Consider the following 25,205-nt stretch of genomic DNA (forward strand, 5'->3'; position numbering starts at 1 on the left):
CACTCGGCTTATACTCGAGTCACCTTTTTGCGCCTGATCTCCCGGACTTTGGGGGCCCGGTACCGGCCGGCCGTAGGTCCCCTGGACCCCAAACCCAAACACACATGTAGCCCCACTTCTTGTCTACAAGTGTGCAAAGGTTGTTGTCTTGGACCTACGGCCGGGGAGCACCGATTTTTTTTTTTTTTTTCCAAAGCCGGGCACCCCTTCTATAGGCTCCCATGTTAAACGTCAGTCGAGGCATGGGTACAGTGAGGCATGGACACAGTGAGGCATGCACATGGACACAGTTAGGCAAAGTGAGGCATGCAGATGGACACCCTAGGGGCAGATTCAGAAAGATTGGCGTAATTTTCGGCGGGCGTAGCGCATCTCATATGCGCCATGCCGCCGTAACTTAGAGAGGCGAGTACCGTATTCAGAAAGAACTTGCGCTCTAAGTTACGGCGGCGTAGTGTAAATGGGCCGGCATAAGCCCGCCTAATTCAAATTATCAAGGCAGTGGGCGTGTTGTATTACAATGAGCCATGACCTCATGTAAATGAGGGGCCGAACGAACGGCTCATGCGCGCGCATTCTCAGAGTCACGTCGCAAATACTCCCTAAGATACGTCGCCTCAATGCTTTGTCGACGTGAACGTAACCTACGCCCAGCCCCATTCACGTACGACTTATGCAAACGACGTAAAATACGACGCTGTTCCGACGTTTCCGACGTCCATACCTTAACATGACTTACCCCTGCTTTATGAGGGGTGAACTAACGCCGGACCGACGCCTTACGTAAACGGCGTAGCTAAATCCGACGGGCGCAAGTACGTTTCTGAATCAGCGTATCTAGCTCATTTGCATATTCTAAGCGAAAATCTACAAAAGCGCCCCTATCGGCCAGCGTAAATATGCACCCAAGATACGACGGCGTAAGAGACTTACGTCCGTCGTATCTTGGACAAATTCTGCCGTATCTGATTCTTTGAATCAGTCGCATAGATATGACGCCTCACATTCGGACTTACGACGGCGTATCTGGATATACGCCGTTGTAAATCCTTTGTGAATCCAGGCCCCTAGGCTTATATTCGAGTCAATACGTTTTCCCATTTTTTTTTGTGGTAAAATTAGGTGCCTCGGCTTTATATTCGGGTCGCTTATACTCGAGTATATAGTATGTACTTTTTTTGTTGTGTTTTTTTTTTTTATACATTTGCAAAGATTTTGAAACTTGTTTCACATTGTCATTATAATGGGGTATTGTTTGTAGAATTTTGAAGAAAATCATGAATTTAATCAATTTTGGAATAAGGCTGTAACATAACAAAATGTGGAAAAAGTGAAGAGCTGTGAATACTTTGCGGATGCACTGTAGGTGCACTTTAACCCTAGGACAATACTGTACAAGTATGTATGTGTAATCTGTACATTTTTGCCTAAGTGGCCTATTAGAACTCCTTTTTGTTTTGTGGCAATTAGACCACTTTTGCTGCAAAGGTATCTTACAATGGGATTAATGTTACTTTATTCCTTTTGCTTTACATGGTATGCTTTTCTTTGACCTTTCTAAGAGGTTCCTACTTCATTATTCCGAGAGCTCTCAAGACTCCATTTACCCTGAAGTCTTTTTTACAATAATACTTTTTCTTTTGTTAAGACCTTTTATAAAGGCTTATTTGCTTGTTTTTTTTTTTAGCTTTTCCAATAGATATTATCAAAAACACAGATTAACACTTCAGCTCTGGCACGTTTTACCCCTTTCATGGCCAGGCCATTTTTTGCTATTCAGCACTGCGCTACTCTAATGCTGCGTACACACGACCGCTTTTCGGGTTGTAAAAAATGACGTTTTTTTTTTTTTAACCTCTTAAGCCCCGGACCAATATGCTGGCTAAAGACCCAAGGTGTTTTTACAGTTCGGGAATGCGTCGCTTTAACAGACAATTGGGCGGTCGTGCGACGTGGCTCCCAAACAAAATTGGCGTCCTTTTTTCCCCACAAATAGAGCTTTATTTTGGTGGTATTTGATCACATCTGCGGTTTTTAGTTTTTGCGCTATAAACAAAAATAGAGCGACAATCTTGAAAAAAATGCAATATTTTTTACTTTTTGCTATAATAAATATCCCCCAAAAACATATATAATTTTTTTTTCCCCTCGGTTTAGGCCGATACGTATTCTTCTACCTATTTTTGGTAAAAAAAATCGCAATAATCGTTTATCAGTTGGTTTGCACAAAATTTATAGCGTTTACAAAATAGGGGATAGTTTTATTGCATTTTTATTTTTTTTATTTTTTTTTAATAGTAATGGCGGCGATCAGCGATTTTTTTTCGTGATTGCGACATTATGGCGGACACTTCGGACAATTTTGACACATTTTTGGGACCATTGTCATTTTCCCAGCAAAAAATGCATTTAAATTGCATTGTTTATTGTGAAAATGACAGTTGCAGTTTGGGAGTTAACCACAGGGGGCGCTGTAGGAGTTAGGCTTCACTTTGTGAGTGTTTACAACTGTAGGGGGGTGTGGCTGTAGGTGTGACGTCATCGATCGTGTCTCCCCTATAAAGGGGATGACGCGATCGATACGCCGCCACAGTGAAGCACGGGGAAGCCGTGTTTACACACGGCTCTCCCCGTTCTTCAGCTCCGGGGACCGATCGCCGCACTCGAGCGGCGATCGGGTCCGCGGGACCCGCGGTCCCGGAGCTTCGGACCGGGTCGCGGGAGCGCACCCGCGACCCACGACTGGGTACAAGTACAGGACGTATATATACGTGCTTGTGCCCAGCCGTGCCATTCTGCCGACGTATATGTGCAGGAGGCGGTCCTTAAGTGGTTAAATGTCATTAAAAACGATCGTTTGTGGGCTCCAGAGCATTTTTCATGATGTAAAAATTGCCATTTTTGTCCCTTTTTTCCAGGGACAAAAAAAATAATATCTGTCCTTATGCACTTCCCGAAGAAGGGTGACAACGCTGTCTTTTTTTCTTTTTTTTTGCCCCACATACAGCGTTGTCACTCCAATGCACGCTGCTGCTGCAGCAGCCACTGGTCCTATCTGTGATCATGTTCCAGCCTCAGTATCGCCCATCGCCTCTGTGATTGGCTAGATTAATGTACATCAACATCCTGTGATTGCAGTTGCACAGAGGAAATGGGGAAAAATACTGAAGTTTTATAAGGTTATCACATTAGGTTTCTGTCTCGTGGATTTAAATAAGGTTTTTACCCTTCTGTAAACCCCACCCTCTTGCATGTAGGCATGGCAAACACATTGGCCAAAATGGATAGGTTGCAGAACCGGTATGTCAGGTTTAGCTTTGTTCTAAGCAGAAGCGAAGGAGAGAAAGGGACGGAAACACTTTACAGCTGAAGACCTGTAGAACTTTTGTTTCAGATGGGACTTTAATACACGGAAATACCGAAGCTGGGAAAAATGCAATGGGGTGATGGATGGATGCTAGCCTTGGGAATGGATTCTGTATTATCTCCCTGCCCAGGATGTGTCCTCTGACCTTCGAAACTGCACATTTTTTTTGTATGAAGCCTAATATTACCAGGATGCCCCTGCCGTGTGAGAACTATACCAACCAAAAGGAAGTTGCCTCCATTTTTCCTCTAACTAGGATACCCAGACCTCAAGTTTTACTTTCTAGGCACCTATTTCAATTATCATGCAGGTAATCATTCAATACTCCATCTAAATTGTTTCCTTTGATCAAATGTTTAACTTTCGAGACAGGGCTAGAATTTTTTTTGGTTTTGTTCACTGGGGGCATAGGACCAACATGGTTTTGGTGTAAAAAACAGCTGTTTAGTATTATAATCAGAACTAGCCAATCATGTTTTATAATCAGAACTAGCCAATCGTGTTTTATCGATTTTGCAAGCGATTGAGTGATAAATCCTAGCTGCTCCAGCTATATAAATCTCTCTCTGCGCCAAAGGGGATTGGGTTTTGTCTAAAAGGTTTTAGAGGTTTGCTCTAGTATGTGGAAGAGGGAAGTAGATCAACTATTTAAAGTCCTATCTGTATATCGGTTACCATGCTCTGCCGCTTTCAAAACAGAAAATAGTAGATGCGGGTAGTTGTTGGCATCAGTCATGCTAAGACATTTTTGTGTGACAATCTTCCGTGAAGATTAAAATCAGTGTAACACAAGGAGGATTGGAACGAACAGCGGTAGGTGTGGGGTCAGCACGCTAAGTGTGGAAATCGGCAGTTGCTACTTGTGCATTTAGAGAAGACAAAAGTGTGACAGCGGTAAGTGACCAACTTTCTATTTGTCAGTTCAGAAATGTGCACCATGTTTTTACCCATAATTGTGTATGAAAATGCCAATATGCAGACAAGCTTACATGCAAAATTGATTATTTTAGCAACCATATGGAATGACTGTGCCTTTCCAGGCCAACAGATGGTACAATATAGTATGTGCTCAGGTATTGGATCACCAGCATGTGTAATGTGTAATGAAGGTGTCTCCAAACTCTCTGAATGAAGGGCCAGTTTACTGTCCCTGATGCCTAAGGTGGTCCGGACTGTGGCTTGTGGGATTAGAAAATGCCCTGTGTCCCTTTCATTGGTTTATTGGAAGGAATATTGCCCTTTTGTTGGTTTTAGTGGAAAGAACTAGTGTCCTACTCTTGGTATCAGTTGGATGAATGGTGCCCCATTGTAGGTACCGTATTTATCGGGGTATTGCGCGCTCCGGCGTATAGGGCGCACCCCTAATGTTGACCCCAAAATCCTGTAAAAAAACATTTTATTACATTTACTACTTACAGTTTTGGTGTCTTGCCAGGCATCCATCGGCGGCCTCGTCCGGTCCGGCGTCCGTCTGCGGCCTCGGTGGTGTCCTCCCGGCTTCTCCCGCGCTGTCTTCATGTCGAATCCCCGCTTCCCGCGCTCAGTTTGAAGCCTCCGCCGACATATACCGAGCGAAGTACACTCGGGTATATTTGGCCAGGCTCGGCTTCTCACGCATAAACGTCACAGAGCGTGACTACGAGCGAAACCGAGCCTGGCCGAATGTACCCGAGTGTACTGCACTCGGTATATGTCGGCGCAGGCATTCAAACACGGAGCGGGAAGCGGGTTTCGGCGTATATCACGCACCCACGATTTTGCCCTGATTTTCAGGGCAAAAAAGTGCGCGGTATACGCCGACAAATACGGTATTCAAAGTAGGAATAGTGCCCCATCATTGGTGTCGGTGGATGGCATATTTCCCCAAGGGCCAGATAAAGGCAAGAAAAGGGCCACATCTGGCCTGTGGGATGCAATTTGAAGACCACTGGTGTAAACGGATGAAGCCTGCATCTGTGCACGTAGGCTGACTTCTCAAGCCTCGTAAACACGACCGGTTTTCCCAGCAGGAAAACTGCCAGGAGAGCATTTGGCCGGGAATCCCGATCATGTGTATGCTCCCTAGCAGTTTTCCCGTCAGGAAAACAGCCGGGAATCCCGATGGGTAAATAGAGAACCCTGCTCGATATTTTCCCGTCGGGATTCCCGGCAGAGTGTTTCATGCCGAGAAAACCGGTCGTCTGTATGCAGTGAAAAACCACGCATGCTCGATAACACTTTGAGGTTAGTGTGGGGTGTAGCAAGATGGCGGCGATGGCATCAAATGTGACGAGACACCGGCTCGTTGTAGTCGATGACGTCGCCGCGTTTTTGCCATTCAAAAGAATGGCGGTTCTTTTGAGTGGATGTCTATACACGGCTTTGCAATGCAAGCTTGCTAGGAATCCCGTCAGGGAAACCAAAGTTTTTTTTTTTTTTCTGACGGGATTTCCTACCCATGTGTACAGGGCTTTATTCACCGTTCTGTTCTCTTCCACTCAATGGGGTTGTGGGCTGCAATTTGGAGACCACTGGTGTAAACGGATGAAGCCCGCATCTGTGCACGTAATGGGGTTGATTTACTAAAGGTAAATAGTCTGTGCACTGCAAGTGCACCCACAATTTCACTGGCAGTTGCTCTAGATCTAAAGTTGTACCATGTAAGGAAAATAAAAAAAAAATGAATTTTTGCTTGCACGCAATTAGAGGATAGAAATGAGCAGAGCTTCCCCTCATTTCAGAGCTTTCCCTCAAAATCTGGAGCAACTGCACTTGCAGTTCTCTTCTAGTGCACAGTATATTTGCCTTTAGTAAATTGACCTCACAGTGGTCATTTAGCAAAGATCTGCCTTGGTCCGGTGTGGTGATACTGGTGCAAGACCAATATGGTTAAAAATTTTGCCACTAGAGCCCTCGTGCCCAACCTGCAGCTCGAGGGCCACATGTGGCCCTTTGGTGTTTATAAGTGCGGTCCTTGGGCCTCAGCAGTCAGAGGGAACATTGATTTTGTAATGGGTCCCTTAATTGTAATAAAGTCAAGTGGGCTCATGCAACATATGCTCCAACTTGGAGGTGCTCAGTACTATAGAGTTAGGACCACAGTATACAAAGGAGCCTTGATGTGGGCACTGCGACTTCTACATATATTTGCAAATGTGTGCAACGAAACCCTCTGTTTTTTAAAGTGAATTTTTAGACAGAGAAAATTTGGGGCCAGATTCACAAATGAGATACGACGGCGTTTCTCCTGATATCTCTGTTTCTATCTATGCGACTGATTCATAGAATCAGTTACGCATAGATATCCATAAGATCCGACAGGTGTAATTGTTTTACACTGTCGGATCTTAGGATGCAGTACCGCGGCCGCCGCTGGGGGGAGTTCGCGTCGTAAACCAGCGTCGGGTATGCAAATTAGGAGTTGCGGCGGATCCACGACGGATTTTCGCGTTCGCTACGTCGCCGCTAGTCTAGTTTCCCGTCGCAAAGTTAGTCGTTTTTTTTGGTGCCCTAACTTTAGTCAGCAAGCGTTTTGCTGTCTAAAGTATGGCCGTCGTTCCCGCGTCGAAATTCAAAATGTAACGTTGTTTGCGTAAGCCGTCCGGGAATACGGAAGTACGCTACGCGCGTCGCCGTTCAAAAAAATTACGTCACGGCGCGCAAAGCACGGCGGGAGTTAAGAAACGGAGCATGTGCAGTAGGTCCGGCGCGAGAGCGCGCCTAATTTAAATGGCACACGCCCATTTAAATTGGCCCGCCGGCGTAGTTTTCATCACAAGTGCTTGGTGAATCAGGCACTTGCGATGAAAAATTGCGGCGGTGTAACGTATCTAGGATACGTTACGCCGCCGCGATTTTACGTGAATCTGGCCCTTGGTTTGTTTGAAGGTTAGCTTTGTTTGTTTTTCATACAACATGTCCCTAGTCTCTGACAGTCTCCTATAGCATGACTTCAATGTCCCTAGTGTCTGCCGGTCTCCTATAGTATGACTTCAGTCTCCAAGCAATCTAGTAGAATGATCTCAGACCATTTCCTTTAGTAAGTCTTCAGTCTGAGGCCGCGTACACACAATCGGTCAAAACCGATGAAAACGGACTGAAGGACCTTTTCATCGGACCAAACCGACCGTGTGTAGACCCCATCGGTCAGTTATCCTTCGGTCAAAAAATGTAGAACTTTAAAATTGAACCGATGGACGCCTAACCGATAGGTCGGAACCGACGGTTAGTATGCAAAAGCATCGGTTAAAAATCCACGCATGCTCAGAATCAAGTCGACGCAAGCTTGGAAGCATTGAACTTTCGTTTTTTTTCAGCACGTCGTTGTGTTTTACGTCACCGCGTTCTGACCCGATCGGTTATTTAACCAATGGTGTGTAGGCGCATCAGACCATCAGTCAGCTTCATCGGTTCAAACCGATGAGAACGGGGGGGGGGGGGGGTTTCCCTTTCCCTTGCAAGTTGACAACCACTGCAGTAAAGTCTGGTGAGCCAGACCGATCCTCATTTGTTGGAAGAGAGGGTCGGGGAAGTATGCTATGACTGCTGGAGGGATCCCAACAGCGCACGTAACCGATGCTTTTTCTACAGTTATCCGGTCATTTTCCAGATTGGACTGCCTGATCTCCAGGTTCATAAATTGTCCACCAATGTACTAAACCATGGTGTGCACATTTCATTGGTAATCTGCTTGAGATGATTGTCGCCGTATTGGTGCACTTCCAACAGACACAATTGAGTACTGCTAGTGATATATATATATATATATATATATATATATATATAATTTTTTATATATTTTTTGCACTAACGTCCAGAACAAGTTAAACAACGTGGTTGACAGGGATTGTTTATGGTACCTCTTTGTCTTCATTTCTAAGAATTTTAACAGCTGAAGGTCAAATGTGAAGTGAGATTCTTCTAATGTCTTGCATACCTTTTAGGCATATTTTGTGCTTTTGTGCTTTTAAATTTGGTTGCCCTTCTCTGCACTTTCTCCAGTTCCCCAATATCCTTTTTGAGAATTGGGGCCCAAAACTGAACTACATATTCCAGATGAGGTCTTACTAATGATTTGTACAGGGGGGCAAAATGATATCTCTCTCTCTGGAGTCCATACCTCTCTTATACAAGAAAGGACTTTTCTCGCTTTGGAAACCGCAGCTTGGCATTGCATGTTATTTATTGAGCTTTTCCACTATGGATCCCCCCAGTTGTACTCCCCCTAGTATGTATGATGCATGCATATTCTTAGCCCCCATTATTATATTAATAATTGAATTACTATATCTAGAGCTCACAGTGTATTATGTATGTATGTGTGTGTGTGTGTATATGTATGTATATGTATGTGTGTGTATATATATATATAGTAACTGGGTTGTTTTTACAGGATGAGTTTACAATCCCTTTAAAGCCTGAATGCAATTTTTCAACTTTGGAATGTTCGTAAAGCTGTACAATATCTCTGTAGCTACTTGGTGTATCCAGGTGAATTATACTTAGTTTTTTTTCAGGATAAATTTGATTTTTTTTTTTTGGAAACTGTGACTGGATATATCATATATTTTTTTTTAATCACACAAAACCAGCCAAAAAAATTAAGAAAAATATATATTTTTGTCTCGCTGCATGAGTTGATATGATTTGCAGCTGTTTTTGTCTAGTTCTGTATTTCTTTAAATAATAATAAAAATATATATATATATTTGCAACTTTAGCTCCATATTTTTTGCAATTTTTACAACCATCAAGAACAACCTAAACAAATTCCTGACATTCATGACAATACTTACATATGTGTGCATTATTTGTTGCTTGTACCCAAAGTAGGGCCCAGAAACAATAGTGCAATCGTGGTGCATTTTGCTTTTTTATCCCACATACACAGACACTAAATATAAAGGCTTAGATTCACGTACGGCCGCTTTACGTTGCGCGGGCGTTGAGTATCGTATTTACGCTACGCCGCCACAACTTAGAGAGGCAAGTGCTGTATTCACAAAGCACTTGCGTCCTAAGTTACGTCGGCGTAGTGTAAATGGGCTGGCGTAAGCGTGCGTAATTCAAAATAGGCTGGTAGGGGGCGTGTTGTATTTAAATGAGGCTTGACCCCATGTAGATGCATGGCCTAACGAACGGCTCATGCGCCCGCATGCTCAGTATCACGTCGTATTTACGCCCAAAGATACGTTGGCTCAATGCCTGTGACGTGAACATAACTTAAGCACAGCCCTATTCGCGTACGACTTATGCAAACGACGTAAAAAGATACGCTTGTTCCGACGTCCATACTTTGCATGGGCTGCGCCACCTAGAGACCAGCTTTAACTTTACGCTGGCGTATGTCTTGCGTAAACGGCGTAACTAATTGCGACGGGCGTACGTACGTTCGTGAATCGGCGTATCTTGCTCATTTACATATTCAACGCGGAAATCAAGGAAGCGCCACCTAGCGCCCAGCGTAATTATTGCAACCCAAGATACGACGGCATAGGAGACTTACGCCGCTCGTATCTTGGCCAAATCTATGCGTAACTGATTCTATGAATCAGGCGCATAGATACGCCGGCGGCCATTCGGACTTACGACGGCGTTTCTGGAGATACGCCCTCGTATGTCTTTGTGAATCTGGGCCAAAATGTGTTTTTTTTTTTTTTTTTGCCTACCTAAATTCCACACTTAAAGTGACAATGCTCCTAATGCTAACATTGACACCAATACTAACTGAGATCAGACTCTGATCTGGTTGTATCTTTTCTTTTACGGTATTTACAGACTTTTTTTTCATTCAAAATTGTTATACATTTTTGAGTTAAAGGGGTTGTAAAGGTACAATTTTTTTTTCCTAAACAGCTTCCTTTACCTTAGTGCAGTCCTCCTTCACTTACCTCATCCTTCCATTTTGCTTTTAAATGTCCTTATTTCTTCTGAGAAATCCTCACTTCCTGTTCTTCTGTCTGTAACTCCACACAGTAATGCGAGGCTTTCTCCCTGGTGTGGAGTGTCGTGCTCGCCCCCTCTCTTGGACTACAGGAGAGTCAGGACGCCCACTAACACACAGCTCCTTTCTCTATCTGCAATGTAGAGAGCGTCCTGACTCTCCTGTAGTCCAAGGGAGGGGGCGAGCACGACACTCCACACCAGGGAGAAAGCCTCCCATTACTGTGTGGAGTTACAGACAGAAGAACAGGAAGTGAGGATTTCTCAGAAGAAATAAGGACATTTAAAAGCAAAATGGAAGGATGCAGTAAGTGAAGGAGGACTGCACTAAGGTAAAGGAAGCTATTTGTACCTTTACAACCCCTTTAAAAAAAAAAAAACTTTGAACAGGGTCAGTTGAGTAGAACCACAGCTGGGAAGCAGACCTGTAAAGGCTGGTGCACGCGGGCTGAATATCGGCCTGCTCAGCAGAAACTGGCCGACATTCGTCCCTTGTGTACAGCAGTCTGTCCGACAGAAGCCGGTCTACCGACCAGTAGGGTGACCACATTTCCAAACTACCATTCAGGGACACCCTCCTTCCCAAAAATCAGCTTGTGCTGTAACGAATCACAGCACAGTGATTGGACACAAGAGGCGAGATTTCTCCAATCACAAGCAGGGGGCGGGGATTGTGTTCCTCCAGGCATTCCCGGCCAGGACAAGTACTGTCATTGAGTAAAGCGGTGATGTGGCGGCCTTTTTTGGGGGCACCAGATTGGCCCGGGGGGTGGCTGTGTCAGTTTTATTCCGGGACACTGTATTGTCCTGGATTGAAGGTACCCGGGACAGACCTGCAAAATGCGGGACTGTCCCGGGCAATCCGGGACACGTGGTCACCCTACTGACCAGCTTTTATCAAATTGGCATGCTGAAAAACCAGCATCCGATCAGCGCTTGCAACCAATGGCTGCGATCGCTGATCACGGTTTTCAAGTGGGTGGGGGGGAGGGGGCAGCTCACCAGCTCACCAGCCAGAACACAATAGCTCAGCGGGGAGATCGATGTACTAACATTGCGTGTGTTAGTACGCCAATCTGTCAGTTTCTTTTCCTTCAGCCTGCTGGGTTGAACAAAAGAAAAAAACTCTCAGTGTGTACCTGGCATAAGTCACGAAAACATTACTGAATGAATGAATGAAAACTAATATAGCGCAGCACATGCGAATTTAATCGCCTTACTGTGTACAGGGGAAAAATAGAAAGCAAGGGCAGAGCCACCCAGTCAAACAATAAGTTTACAGAACATTGTTAGGATAGCATTGCAACCCTCAGGCCATAAGGTGGAGGGGTGAACTACGTGTTCAAAGATCGCTACATATTGACATAAAAGTTAACAATATAAAGAGTTCCAGTCATAAAAGTGTAACATAAACAGGTAATAAAAGTACCAAAATATAGTCTATGAAACGGGGACCAAGAAGGTCGAAGAAAAAGGCCTTTTATGTGCCACATTTTGCTTTGTATAGTATAGAACACCAAGGGAAATGGAAGACCTGGGGTGTGTGGGTTTAGGCTTGCAGATAATGCCACAACCACTTCAAAAGTGCTTTAATCCGCTTTTTTTAAGATGCAATAATAATAATTCCATGAAATGTACCTGTGGTGCATTTAAAGGCTCATTCACATTTTTGCCTGTTGTAAATTGCACATTACGCAAAATATGGTAATGGCTGATTTGCAGTGTAGTGCCATTGACTTTGTATGCCACCCTGATACACGAAAATAGTACTGTACAACATCCCTGCACTTCAGTGCATCACTTGGTTCAGTATTGGGTGTGATCTGTCTATAAAATTATCAAGTTTTTAGCCGATTTTTTTTTTTTTTTTTTAATTGACATGTGCAGATCTCTTACTTTTTACCATTTGGCTTGGCCAAGAACGAAGCTAGATTACCTTTTGTATTACATTTTCTGTGTAAAGAGGAGTTTGAATTTATTTTTTACTAATAAGTGTTGCAAGCATCAGTAAAGTCTGATTATCTTTGGCGGGGTCAGCACAAGTTGGTTAATTTCAAGATTGTACTTGCACCACAGGGTTAGAAGAGTAAATCTCTGCTCTATTTGGCAATTGTACAAAAGTATATTGTAGTTTTTTTTATACTTACCGTATATACTAGAGTATAAGCCGAGGCACCTAATTTTACCACAAAAAAATGGGAAAACGTATTGCATGCCTCACTGTGCCCATGTGCATGCCTCACTGTGCCCATGTGCATGCCTCACTGTGTCCACGTCCATGCCTCACTGTGCCCATGCCTCACTGTGCCCATGCCTCACTGTGTCCATGAGTAGACTTGTGTTTAACATGGGAATATATAGAAGGGGTGCCCGGCTTTGAAAAATCGATGCTCCCCGGGCGTAGGTCCCCCAGACAACAAACTTTGCACACTTGTAGAGTAGGGTGACCAGACATCCCCAGTTTCAGGGGACAGTCCCCTGATTGAAGACAATGTCCCCGGACCAAGTCTGTCCCTGGTTTTGTCCCCAGATTGAATTTAATAGGGGGCAGGGGCAATTTCAAAGACAGTCAGTGCAGAATTAAAATAAAAAAAATGTAATTACACACCCCCGCTCCGCCCTGCCTACTAGTATAGGGGGTTGTATTTTTCCCATTATCTGTGCCCCTTTCTGATGATCATGTGCTGGTCGGAGCGGAGGGAATATTTTTACAGTTTCGGTTGCATGCCCATTCAGCTTTGCTCGCATGTTCTTCCGCCTTGGCTCAAATCCTGGCCAGCCACCTGCCTATCTCCTTGCCTTCCCTGGCGGAGTGATCTTCCTCCGCTCCCCATCCAGTAGTAGCCAGGGCCGGAGAGTAAGACTTGAGAGGCTGTGAGGCGGCGGCAACGGGCAGAGAGTCGCTGATTGTTGCCATTACTAGTAAAGAAAAAATATGTCCCCGGATTTCATTTAAAAAATCTGGTCACCTTATTGTAGAGGAGAAATGGGACTACATGTGTGCTAAATTCCAGGGTACAGTGGACTTGCGACCGGCCGGTACCGGGTTCCCAAAATTACCGGACAAATTACCTTTTTAACATGGTAGTGTATGGAAGGGGTGCCGGACTTTGAAAAATCGGTGCTCCCCGACCGTAGGTCCCCTGGACAACAAACTTTACACACTTGTAGAGAAAGGAGTGGAGCTACATGTGTGCCAAGTTGGTACCGGGTCCCCAAAGTCTGGGAGATCAGGCGCAAAAAGGTGACTCGAGTATAAGCCCAAGGGGGCATTTTCAGCACACAAAAATGTGCTGAAAAACTCGGCTTATACTCGAGTATATACGGTATGTACTTTTCATGATCCCACCATGAATTCCGCCCAATGTCTTTGCTCCATATTAATTCTTCGTATGTCCTTGTGTCTTACAGTGTGCAGTCTTGCCCTTGCGAAATGAATCCGCCTCCAGTCGAGTCGAGCTCCAGGAAATACTCTGACCCTCTTTCAATGAGCGATTTTTGGCTAGAGGTGGAGAACATCAAGCAGATGCGTGGATCTGATGGAGAGGAGAGCAGTTCCTCTGAACCCAGCACCCTAGAAGGTACATGATATTCTAGATTTAATGGAGTGAATTGTATTGTATATAGAATGATCTTTCTCCACTGCTGCATACAAGACACAAGCCACTATGTGAATACAGAGGTGTAGATAGCCCATGTACATCATAAATCCAAAATGATTTAAAATGCTCATGTATTTTACACTAGATTGCAGCACTGTACAACATGCAAGTATTTGTGTTGTGTATGTTGGGCAAAAGTTTTGCAAAGGAAGAGTTGTCAGTTTTCACTTCAGGGGTTTTCACTGACGGTGGTTTTACCAGACTGGAAAAATCTGTAACCGGAACGCAGACAAAAAAAAATGGGTTATACTGTAAATTTCCCCTGGAATTTTTTTATTTCTGGGTTGCAGTTTTGAGATTTTTTCTCACTTTCTGTCTGGTAAAATGTTAATAGGAAGTGTGAGAAATCTGCACATCTTCCCCACTCTACTTGAAACAAAAACATTTGGTTCAATATAAACTCTTATCGAACAGGTTTTTTTTTTTTTTAAGGATTAGTTCACCTTTTGGAACATATTACATGTTCCATCTATATTTAGTGTAGAACTGCTGCCTATCCTCCCTGATCCACCTCTGTGTGACAGTGGGTGGGGAATCTTCTCCCGGCACCCACTGTCACAGTTCAAAAAAAAGCATGGGCTCCACTAGGGTTGCCACCGTTTCTTCAAGCCAAACACTTTAGCGGTATATGGCAATTTTTTTTTTTTTTTTAAGGGGGAATGCTGTGGAACTCTGATGTAAGGGGGTTTCACCAAAGCACCCACTTACATTAGAATTGGCACTCCCCCTTAAATTCTGGTTCCCAAAGCCCCCCCGATACATCAGAGTCCACAGAGCACCCCTCTACATCTGTGCCCCTTATCATAGTGCACTCACTCGCTTAGAGGCAGGAGAGAGAAGGAAGGAAGGTGTCCTATGCACTTGGCAGTTGTGGTACCTGGTTAGTTGGGGAGCATACTGTAGGTGTGTGCGACCCAGGCATCAGAGGGAATCTGCACTACACTGGGTGATTAGGGTGTGCCCAGGCACGCCTAAGTTGGGGGGGCTGAATGTTTCCAGGTTTCAGGGAGTCTGAATCCTGGACACATGAATCAAAACTCGGACAGTCCTGGTGAATCCTGGATGGGTGGCAACCCTAGGCTCCACCCACACAGCCACGTCATTCATTCAGTTTCCTGTGAACAAATTAAAGCGGAGTTCCGGCCACAATTTCACTTTTTAAATATAAATACCCCTGTAATACACAAGCTTAATGTATTCTAGTAAAGTTAGTTTGTAAACTAAGGTCCGTTTTGTTAGGTTGTTACAGCATTTAGAGACTTTATAAAATAGAAATTGACTGGGGCCATCTTAAGTGTGGGCATCATGAAGCCAGACTGTATGACTTCCTGGATTTCAGCCTTGCAGATCTCGCACATGCTCAGTGCTGCACAAGCAGTGTCAGATCAGGTTTCAGCACCTGTGCTGTCCAAGTCACATGATTCTTTGAGACTGGGGAGTGCACAGACTCCTGGAAAGTTACACCCACTACATTCCCAGGAGTCTGTGCGGTGTAGGTTAGGAAGCATTAAGCACCTAGGTGCAGGAAGTGGGAAGATTAACTATTCTGCCTAGCAACAACACTTTGAAGGCATCTAAAAAAAAAAAAAAATTTGTAAAGGACTAATGACATTTTTTTAAAACTACTGATGTAATGTTATATTTATGGGTGGAACTCCACTTTAACCAAAAGTACCTTCAACCACCACTACAGATGACTTGTAGTTCTGAATTAACTACAGGCGTTGAGCGCCCTTGTAGTTCATTCACAATCCCTGTAGCTGTTAAACTGAAAGCCTAAATGGAGGTAAGGCCTGAAAGCTGCAGGGCTCGTGAATGGAGGTCAGGGCTGAAAGCTGGAGGGTTTGTTAATTGAGGTCAGGGCTGAAAGCTGGAGGGCTTGTTAAAGCGGAGTTCCACCTAAAAATGGAACTTCCGCTTAATCCACTCCTTTCCCCCTTACATGCCACATTTGGCATGTAATTTTTTTTTTGGGGGGGGGGGGGAGTGGGGGGGGGTCAGGAGGAGTGGGACTTTCTGTCCAACTTCCTCCTTCCGCCGAGGGGCTGGTAAGGCGAATAGCTTAATCGCCTACTTGCAGCCCCTCCCTGTAGGCGAGCGCCTGTCCAATCGGACGGCGCCGCTCGCACATGCGCAGTGGGTGCCCGGCTGTGAAGCCGAAATCTGTCACTGCCGGGTGCCCACACTAGGAATGAAGACGCCGGCCAGCGAGGGGGGACGAGGAGCGGAGCCCCGGCCGGCGCGTCGCTGGAACCGTGGAGCAGGTAAGTGTCTGTTTATTAAAAGCCAGCAGCTACATTTTTTGTAGCTGCTGGCGTTCCAGGAGCTACACTTTTTGTAGCTGCTGGCGTTCCAGGAGAATGCTTGTAATCCAAAGCACTTGCATATCAAAGCGAGTTTCCCCATAGAAGTCAATGGAAACAAAGATAATTCCGCATTGACTTCTATGGCATGCAATACCGCATGTGGCCAGAGGTGGGGGGGGCACCGGGGAGCCTCGGAAAGGCTCAGGAACAGCACAACTGAACTAGGAAAGGCTCGAGAATGGATTATTTCCGAACGGCTCCAATCGGCTCTGGCGCCCCCGTACCTCTTGCCAAATGCGCTACTGCACGCCCCGTTAGCTTGAATTCTACTTGTTTTGCGAGACAACACTCGCAAAGCAAGTCAGATTTTTTTTATTTTTTTTAAAGTTGCTCGTTATTCCAAATTCTCGTTAACCGCGTTCCTCATAAACCAAGGTTCCACTGTATATACAGTATGTATTGTCCCAAAATGTTACAGTTGGCACTGGTGCATGAATCGGGTACGTTCACCAGTGGGGACACGTGTCCCTCACATTGAGAAGGGAAGTAATATATTTCTAGGTTTTATATATATAATATATTATATATATATATATATATATATATATATATATATATATATATATATATAAAAACCTGAATGCAGGTAAACCCTTTCCTACCTTATTAGGGTTTAACCCCCCCTATACTTAGAATACTAAGCTCCGCCAGCCCGGATGTGAGAGAAGCCCCACTGCAAGGATTTATTCAAATTTTTCCATTAAATTCAGCTTTAAACTTGTAAAACTCGATTTATTTAAGATGCCATTTCTGGCCTCTGCATGGTGATGTAGTGTTCCAATATTTTCTGAGTCACTGACCAGGAACAAGGGTGCAGATTACAACGTCTGCCTTCTGTGTGATTTCACTTGTTACAAGTGTGTTTTAGGTCAGTGATTTCAGTATAGTGAAGGATTTTACATTATTTGTACAATGATGTCCACTGGAATGGGTAAAAAGGTTATGAGCTATATCAGAATATTTCAGCCATGTGTAAAAATGCCTTCAGGATCAACTCAAATGAATGTAAACCTTGGGCCAGATCCACGAAGTGCGGCGCTTCTTTACGGCCGGTGTAGTGTATCTCAGATACACTACGCCATCGTAACTTACAGCGTATTTTCCGTATTCTCAAAGAATTTGCGCCGTAAGTTACGGCGGCGTATTGTAACTGTGTCGGCGTAAGGGCGCGCAATTCAAATGGATGAGATGGGGGGGTGTTTTATGGTAATACGTCTTCACTTGACGTAAATGATGTTTTTTCTGAACGGCGCATGCGCCGTCCGTGGGGGTATCCCAGTGCGCATGCTCGAAATTAACCCACAACAAGCCAATGCTTTACGACGTGAATGTCATTCTATGCAAAGCCCTATTCGCGAACGTTTTACGCAAACGACGTACACAACGGAAAATTCTACGCTGGCCCGATGTCCATACTTAACATAGGCTACGCCTCATATAGCAGGGGTAACATTACGCCGAAAAAAACCTTACGGAAAGGACGTAAAAAACTGCGCTTACACCTGTCGGATCTTAGGGATATCTATGCGTCACTGATTCTCTGAATTAGGCGCATAGATACGACCGAGCGCACTCAGAGATACGACGGCGTATCTCTTTCTGAATCTGGCCCCATGTGTGTGTAAAGGCAGGCGTCCCAATACATTTGACAATATAGTGTATGTTTGGGGGAGGGGGGGTCTGATCTGTTAAACGTTATCACTGGTTTTGGTGCTGTGAATTGACCTGTTTAATTTTGTTATTAGATGGAGAGGCAGAAGCAGACTGGCTGCAGGACACCGGTCTTTCTCCTCTCATCGGTGACCCCAGTCCAACAGAAGGCAATGTGCTCATTTTGTCGACCCTTACACGAACGCAGACTGCGGCCGTACAGCGCAGACTGGACAGCTACAGCCGATCTCTTCGGAAACGTTACAAGCAGCCAATACGAGATGTCCGGGAAGTGTTCCCTGCGGTAAGTACGGTCAACTCTTATGCCCTGTACACACGATCGGTTCGTTTGATAAAAACGGACCGATGGGCCGTTTTCATCGGACGAACCGATCGTGTGTGGGCCCCATGGTTTGTTTTCCATCGGTGAAAAAAAAATAGAACCTGTTTTTAAATTGTTCTTATGGTTAAAAAAAACGATAGAAAAAAACGATCGTCTGTGGGGAAATCCATCGGTCAAAAATCCATGCATGCTCAGAATCATGTCGACGCAAGATCGGAAGCATTGAACTTCATTTTTCTCAGCACGTCATTGTGTTTTACGTCACCGCGTTGGACACGATCGGATTTTTAACCGATGGTGTGTAGGCAAGACTGATGAAAGTCAGCTTTATCGGATATCTGATGAAAAAATCCATCGGTCCGTTTTCATCAGACGAACCGATCATGTGTACAGGGCATAAGTTATTCCTAATACAGTGAAACCTTGGTTTGAGAGTAACTTGGTTTGAGAGCGTTTTGCAAGAAAAGCTAATTTTTTTAAATAAATTATGACTTGATATACAAGCGATTGTCTTGTCATGTCACAACTATTTATAAAAGAGAAGAGAGGCACCCCTAAGTGTAGCAATATGGTTACATTTAATCAAGATACAGTAAAACCTTGGTTTGAGAGCGTTTTGCAAGACAATTTTTTTTTTTACTTTGACTTAATATACAAGCGATGTCTTGATCTACAAGTAGCGTCATGTCACAAATTGGTATAAAAGAGAAGAGAGGCACCTCTAAGTGTAGCAATATGGTTACATTTAATAACGGTACAACATTTAGCATTATATTGCTACACTTAGAGGCGCCTCTCTTCTCTTTTATACTCTGTAGTTCCTGCTGGATTTTGCGTCTAATCCCCTTGTGGAGGCTTCCATTTGTGGAGGACATTTTATGGTCACACAACCGATCACATTGCTATAATCTTTTTATATGGACTATAAACTGAAGATCTATGAATAAATGGTTGTGGAACAAATCATTTGAGTTTCCATTATTTCTTATGGGGAAATTTGCTTTGATATACAAGTGCTTTGGATTACAAGCATGTTTCTGGAAAGAATTCTGCTCGCAATCCAAGGTTTTACTGTATGTTATTGATGGATGTTGGAAGGCTGGCTCATCAACTGATTTCCTCTATCTTGGGGGAAGACACTCACACTTTGTGTAATATAAATTGGACATCCAAGATGTGAAGAGTGCAAAACAGTGGATGGGCGAACCAGGGAACTCATTCTCCTTTTTTCTTCATCCTTAAACAGGACGATGTGTTGGAAGAGCGAGACACAGATGATGACAATAAAACAGAAGACAACAGAAGTAACATCGGAAACCCTCCAAAATGTAAATCTACCACTTTGTTTACATATATATATATATTTTGTTTAACTGATTTTGGTGGTTTCCAAACCTGTAAAATACCGTATATACTCGAGTATAAGCCAAGTTTTTCAGCCCATTTTTTAGGCTGAAAACGACCCCCTTGGCTTATACTTGAGTCAGCAGTAAAACACCATGGGCTAGATTCAGGTAGGGCGACGTAAATTTGTGCGGGCGTGGCGTATGTTATTTACGCTACGCCGCCGCAATTTAGAGAGGCAAGTGCAGTATCCACAAAGCACTTGCTCCGTAAGTTGCGGTGGCGTATCGTAAATCTGCCGGCGTAAGCGCGCCGAATTCAAATTGTCAAGAGGTGGGCGTGTTTTATGCTAATAAAACATGACCCAACGTAAATGACGTTTCTCACGAACGGCGCATGCGCCGTCCGTGAACGTATTCCAGTGCGCATGCTCCTAATCATGTCGCAAATAGTCAATGCTTTCGACTTGAACGTAATTTACGCAAAGCCCTATTCGCGAACGACTTATGCAAACGACGTAAACTACGCAAAATTCGACGCTAGCCCAACGTCCATACTTAACATTGGCTACGCCTCATATAGCAGGAGTAACGTTACGCCGGAAAAAGCCTTACGCAAAAAAATCCGCCGGACGCACGTACGTTTCTGAATCGGCGTATTCAGCTGAAATCGACGGAAGCGCCACCTAGTGGCCAGCGTAAATATGCACCCTAAGATACGATGGCGTAGGAGACTTACGCCGCTCGTATCTTTGCCTAATTTAAGCGTATCTGGTTTCCAGGACAAACGCTTAAATTTACGACGACGTAAATTCAGAGTTACGACGGCGTATCTACTGATACACCGGCATAACTGTCTCTGAATCTAGCCCCATGTGTCTCCCGCTGTGTAATCCATATGCAGCCGTACCTTTCATTAGTAAAACAGCGTGTGTCTGCCGCTGTGTAATCCAGTCTGTTCGGCCGTCCATTGTAAAACAGCCCCGCCTCCTCCTCGTCTGTGATAGGCGGAACACTGATACAGTTTCCCAGCATCGTATCAGTGTTCCTCTATCACGGACGGACGAGGAGGAGGCGGGGCTTTCTTACAATGGACGGCCGAATAGACTAGATTATACAGCGGCAGACACACGCTGTTTTACTAATGAAAGGTGCAGCTGCATATGGGCACAGTGAGAGACTGCAAATGGGCATAGTGAGACTGCAGATGGGCATTGTTTACCCAGTAGCTGCTGCATTTTCCCACCCTAGGCTTATACTCGAGTCAATATGTTTTCCCATTTTTTTGTGGTAAAATTGGGTGCCTCGGCTTATATTCGGGTCGGCTTATACATCGTGCTCATTTATTTCATTTCCATAAAGTACAATATATTTCTGCATAATTTATACTGTATTTTCCAGCGTATAAGACAACCTTTTGTGCTTAAAAACTTGCCTCAAAACTCAGGGGTCGTCTTATATGCCCGTACCTGTCTTAGTCAGACCTTGGGCATCCATTATTTAAAAGCCGCGCCTCCTCCTTGTGCTGTTCCGTGATAGACGGAACACTCGGTTTCCCAGCAGCGCCTGTGTTCGGTGTTCCGCCTATCACGGATGTCTTCTCATCCTCGGCTTCGGACGAGAGGACATCCGTGATAGGCGGAACACCGAACACAGGCGCTGCTGGGAAACTGAGTGTTCCGCCTATCACGGAACAGCATGAGGAGGAGGCGCGGCTTTTGAACTACATATGTATGGCTGTGCCTATAATGAGGCTTACCTGTAGGAAAAAAAAAAATATATCTCCTAAACCGTAAATATTCCCTTGGCAATGAGCCGCTGAATGCAGCGGCGCATGAGCACAGGGGATTTTTGGCTTAAGGCCCGGCTGCAACTGGACCTTGCCGGAAAGAAGTCTCCCGATATCACGGCTCCAGCCACTCAAGTCAGCGGGTTTACTGCCACTTTAATCTTGCAACTACCAAAAGGTGTCCTGGCCCTAACCCTCTCTCCCAAAGTTCTGTTGAGAGAAATAAAATCTCTTTTGCATTCAAGAAGTGTCTGGCACCCAATGAATCTACCTTGCTTTGCACCCACTATGCCTGACAACCCACCAAATACAGCAGGATGTCAGCTATCTCTGGCCCTGGCGGTTCTCATAAGAGAAGTAGGCCGGAGACCTTGCTACACAATGAAACCAATATGAGTTTGACTCGGAAGTTGGTTTACATAATACAAGTCATTTAATTATAGCTGTCCTCCCTGGCATAAGGGAGCTAAAAGATTGCTCATTTTGTACTTAAAGGGTAACTCCATTTTCATGGGAGGAAAATCTATAACCTGTTTAAGTGTTAGTCTGAGACACATTAGGTAGGCACCCTTTCTGATAGTAACCTGCTTGATAATTTATTTTCTTTATTTTAACAGCTACTCACAGCCTACTGAATAGACGCGCCAGTGCATCGAATGTTTTTGACACAGAAGTGGCATATTCAGAACAAGCGACATTCGGACAAAATGAGGACTGCAAACTGGAATGCAAACCAGAAAAACTACCTGTAAGATTTATATTGTGTCTCAACAAAATATGTATGGAGTTGCTTAAAGTGGTTGTAAAGGTTCAGTTATTAAAAAAAAAAAAAAAAAACAAGCAAGTCATGCTTGCCTCCACTGCTATGAAGTTCGTTATGCACAGAGTGGCCCCGATCCTCCTCTTCTGGGGTCCCACGGCGGCTCTTGCGGCTCCCCCCCCCCCACAATAGATAACCCCCTCTGGCAAGCTCTCTCTCTCTCTCTCTCTCTCTCTCTCGGGGTTATACTTTGTGGGTGCGCTCCTGTTTCATACACTGCCGAGTGTATGACTCACCCCCGCCCCCTGGTGGCCGCATCATTGGATTTGACTGACAGCAGCGGGAGCCAATGGCTGCGCTGCTATCAATCTATTCAATGAAGAGCCGAGAAGCCGTGGAGAAAGGGACACTGGATCACACCCATTGAAATTCGGGGCTCAGGTAAGTAAAATGGAGGGGCTGGGGGGCTGGACACTGCAAGATGTTTTTTACCTTAAAGGGTCACTAAAGGATTTTTTTTTTTTAGCTAAATAGCTTCCTTTACCTTACTGCAGTACTGGTTTCATGTCCTCATTGTTCGTTTTTGCTTTGAAGTAGCTGTAATTCTGCTGTGATCTCCACACTTCCTGGTTGCCTGTTTCCTTATAACCACAGTACTGGGAGATTTTCACGGTGGTCTAAGCTGTCATTACTGTGTGTCTAAAACTCCTCAGAACCAATCAGATTCATTTTAAAAACAAAACACTGCCCTGGATTTGTTTGTTTTTGTTCTGTGAGTCTTCCCGACTCACCTCTCACCCGGAACTTCATGTATGTACCTTAAAAACAAAAGTGAAACTAGAGGCACAATTTATGATAGATTAAATTCAATTTGTATTCATTTTTAAAAGGAATCAGTTAACTTCTATGTCTCTATACCCAATAAACAGTCATTTTAGCAAAAAAATGTTTTCCTTTAGTGACCCTTTAATGCATAGGATGCACACAAAGGTTTACTAAGATTAGCAAAATTAATTGCTTTATGTTTCACTGGACACCATATCGCCAGAGAATATTTCTCCAGGTTCTAACAAATTAAATGCAAGTTGGGGGTCAAATTGAAGAATAACATTTTTTAAAAAAAAAAACCCCCCCCCCCCCCCCAAAAAAAAAGGATGCAGAAATTAAACTGATAAAAAAAAAAGGTAAAAGCTGGAAGTGACCCATTTTAGATTCAATAAATTATCAAAAAAAGATATCTGGAGTTGGTTTATACAGTAAACCCTTGGTTTGAGAGTAACTTGGTTTGAGAGCGTTTTGCAAGACAATCAAAATGTTTTAATAAATTTTGACTTGATATACAAGTGATGTCTTGATATAAGAGTAGCGTCATGTCACAACTGAGTATAAGGAAGAAGGGAGGAGCCTCTAAGTGCCGGTTCACACAGGGGCGCGACTTTGCGAGGCGACTTGGAGCGACTTACAACGCGACTTCAAGTCGCCTCCAGGAGAGGCGACTTTGCCAGTGGCCAATCAAAGAATAATCGGCTCTGTGGGAGGGAGGGGTTTGCCTGAGAAAACGATTTTCTCTTCCTCTAAAGTTGCTTCAAGAAGTGATCCGACTTTGGAGGCGGCTTCCATTGAAATCAATAGGTAGAAGTCGCCTTGAAGTAGTACAGGAACCTCTTCTGAAGTCGGAGCGACTTGAGTAGTGTACATTAAGACGGCTCTCATTCACTTCAATGGAATTTCTCATGTTGTGGGACTTGGGGCAACACAAGTCGGATCCCAAGTCGCGGTAGTGTGAACGGGCACGAAGTGTAGCAATATGGTTACATTTAATGAAGGTACAACATTTAGCAACTTATTACTACACTTGGAGGCGCCTCTCTTCTCTTTATATACCCTGTTAAAAAAAAATGCTTTGATATACAAGTGCTTTGGATTATAAGCATGTTTCTGGAATAAATTATTCTCGCAAACCAAGGTTTTACTGTAAATATAATTTTCTGGGTTATTTTTAGTTTATTCGAAACTTGGCAAAAAGGAGTGGAACCATAGGCGTGCACACAGGGTGTGCCAGGTGTGCCCAGGCACACCATAATCACTCTGTGCAGAACAGATTCCCCCTACTACCCTGGATCCCATCTTTCCCCCCGTAGCACTGCCAGCTTCCCTCCACTCCTATCGGCTGTTGCTGCTGGGATGTTTTAGGGAGGGGAAGGGGCCGGTAAATATGTAATTTACCGGCCCCTTCCCTTTCTGAATGAACATCATGAGTGATCGGTAGTGTGTGTTTGGGCTTTGAGGTGCACACCCTAATGCAATAGCTATGAGTGGAACATTTGCTCAGAACTGCTCCTGAACTGCTCTTTGAAGGCCTGATGTAGATCAAGCCAAAGGTTTTGCTGAACAGCATGCAATAGAAGGAGTTCACACATCCCTATGCTCCCCTGCGGCCTTGATCCAACACTGCAGGTCAGAGGTCATCCATGTGCTGCTGCTCCTTCATTGTCTATTCTCGGAGTGGGGTGGGTCCTCTACCAGGATGTGTCACTTCATACATCCTGCCAAATTCTTTGGCAGGCATGCAATCCACAAATATGTATTTAGTGTATTAAGCGGTTTGCCTGGTGTTTTTAGCTTAATGACTTCTGCCGTGCCTGTGCAAATGATTCGTACTTCTCCTACAAACTTGTAACTTGAGGCTCACCCAAACCCTATTGCTGTTCTAGTTACTGTATATTCTCAGCTATTAGACATTCTGCATTTGGGAATTTTGTAGATCGTATTCCCTAAGCCCCGCGTCACACTGCCAGGACTTGGGAGTTCAAAGTCGCATGAAAATTCGCTCCCCATTAAGTGCAATGGAACCCTTCTAATCGGTGCGACTCAAGTCGCTCCAACTTAGAAAAAGGTTCCTGCGCTGCTTTTGGTGCAATTTCAATACGACTTTCATTTACTTCTATTTAAAGAAGTCGCATGCAAGCCACAATTAAGTCACACAGGGAGTTAAGATTCAAAA

At 44.3% G+C, this 25,205-nt stretch overlaps 1 protein-coding gene across 2 annotated transcripts in view; it reads left to right on the forward strand.

Annotated features, from left to right (window-relative positions):
- Positions 1 to 25,205, forward strand: part of ARHGAP40 (Rho GTPase activating protein 40) — a 70,185-nt gene that overhangs the window by 17,828 nt on the left and 27,152 nt on the right. Inside the window, exons 1-5 of one of the 2 annotated variants that reach the window (XM_040330451.1) lie at positions 3,300 to 3,677; positions 13,700 to 13,869; positions 18,062 to 18,270; positions 19,556 to 19,637; positions 22,059 to 22,189. In XM_040330451.1, coding sequence (XP_040186385.1) covers positions 3,451 to 3,677; positions 13,700 to 13,869; positions 18,062 to 18,270; positions 19,556 to 19,637; positions 22,059 to 22,189 — 819 coding nt within the window. In that variant the 5' untranslated portion in view covers positions 3,300 to 3,450. Of the gene's footprint in view, positions 1 to 3,299; positions 3,678 to 13,699; positions 13,870 to 18,061; positions 18,271 to 19,555; positions 19,638 to 22,058; positions 22,190 to 25,205 lie in introns of those variants that run through there. The other variant, XM_040330452.1, reaches the window with a different exon arrangement.

Source organism: Rana temporaria, chromosome 12 (assembly GCF_905171775.1).
Source record: "Rana temporaria chromosome 12, aRanTem1.1, whole genome shotgun sequence".
Lineage (NCBI taxonomy): Eukaryota > Metazoa > Chordata > Amphibia > Anura > Ranidae > Rana > Rana temporaria.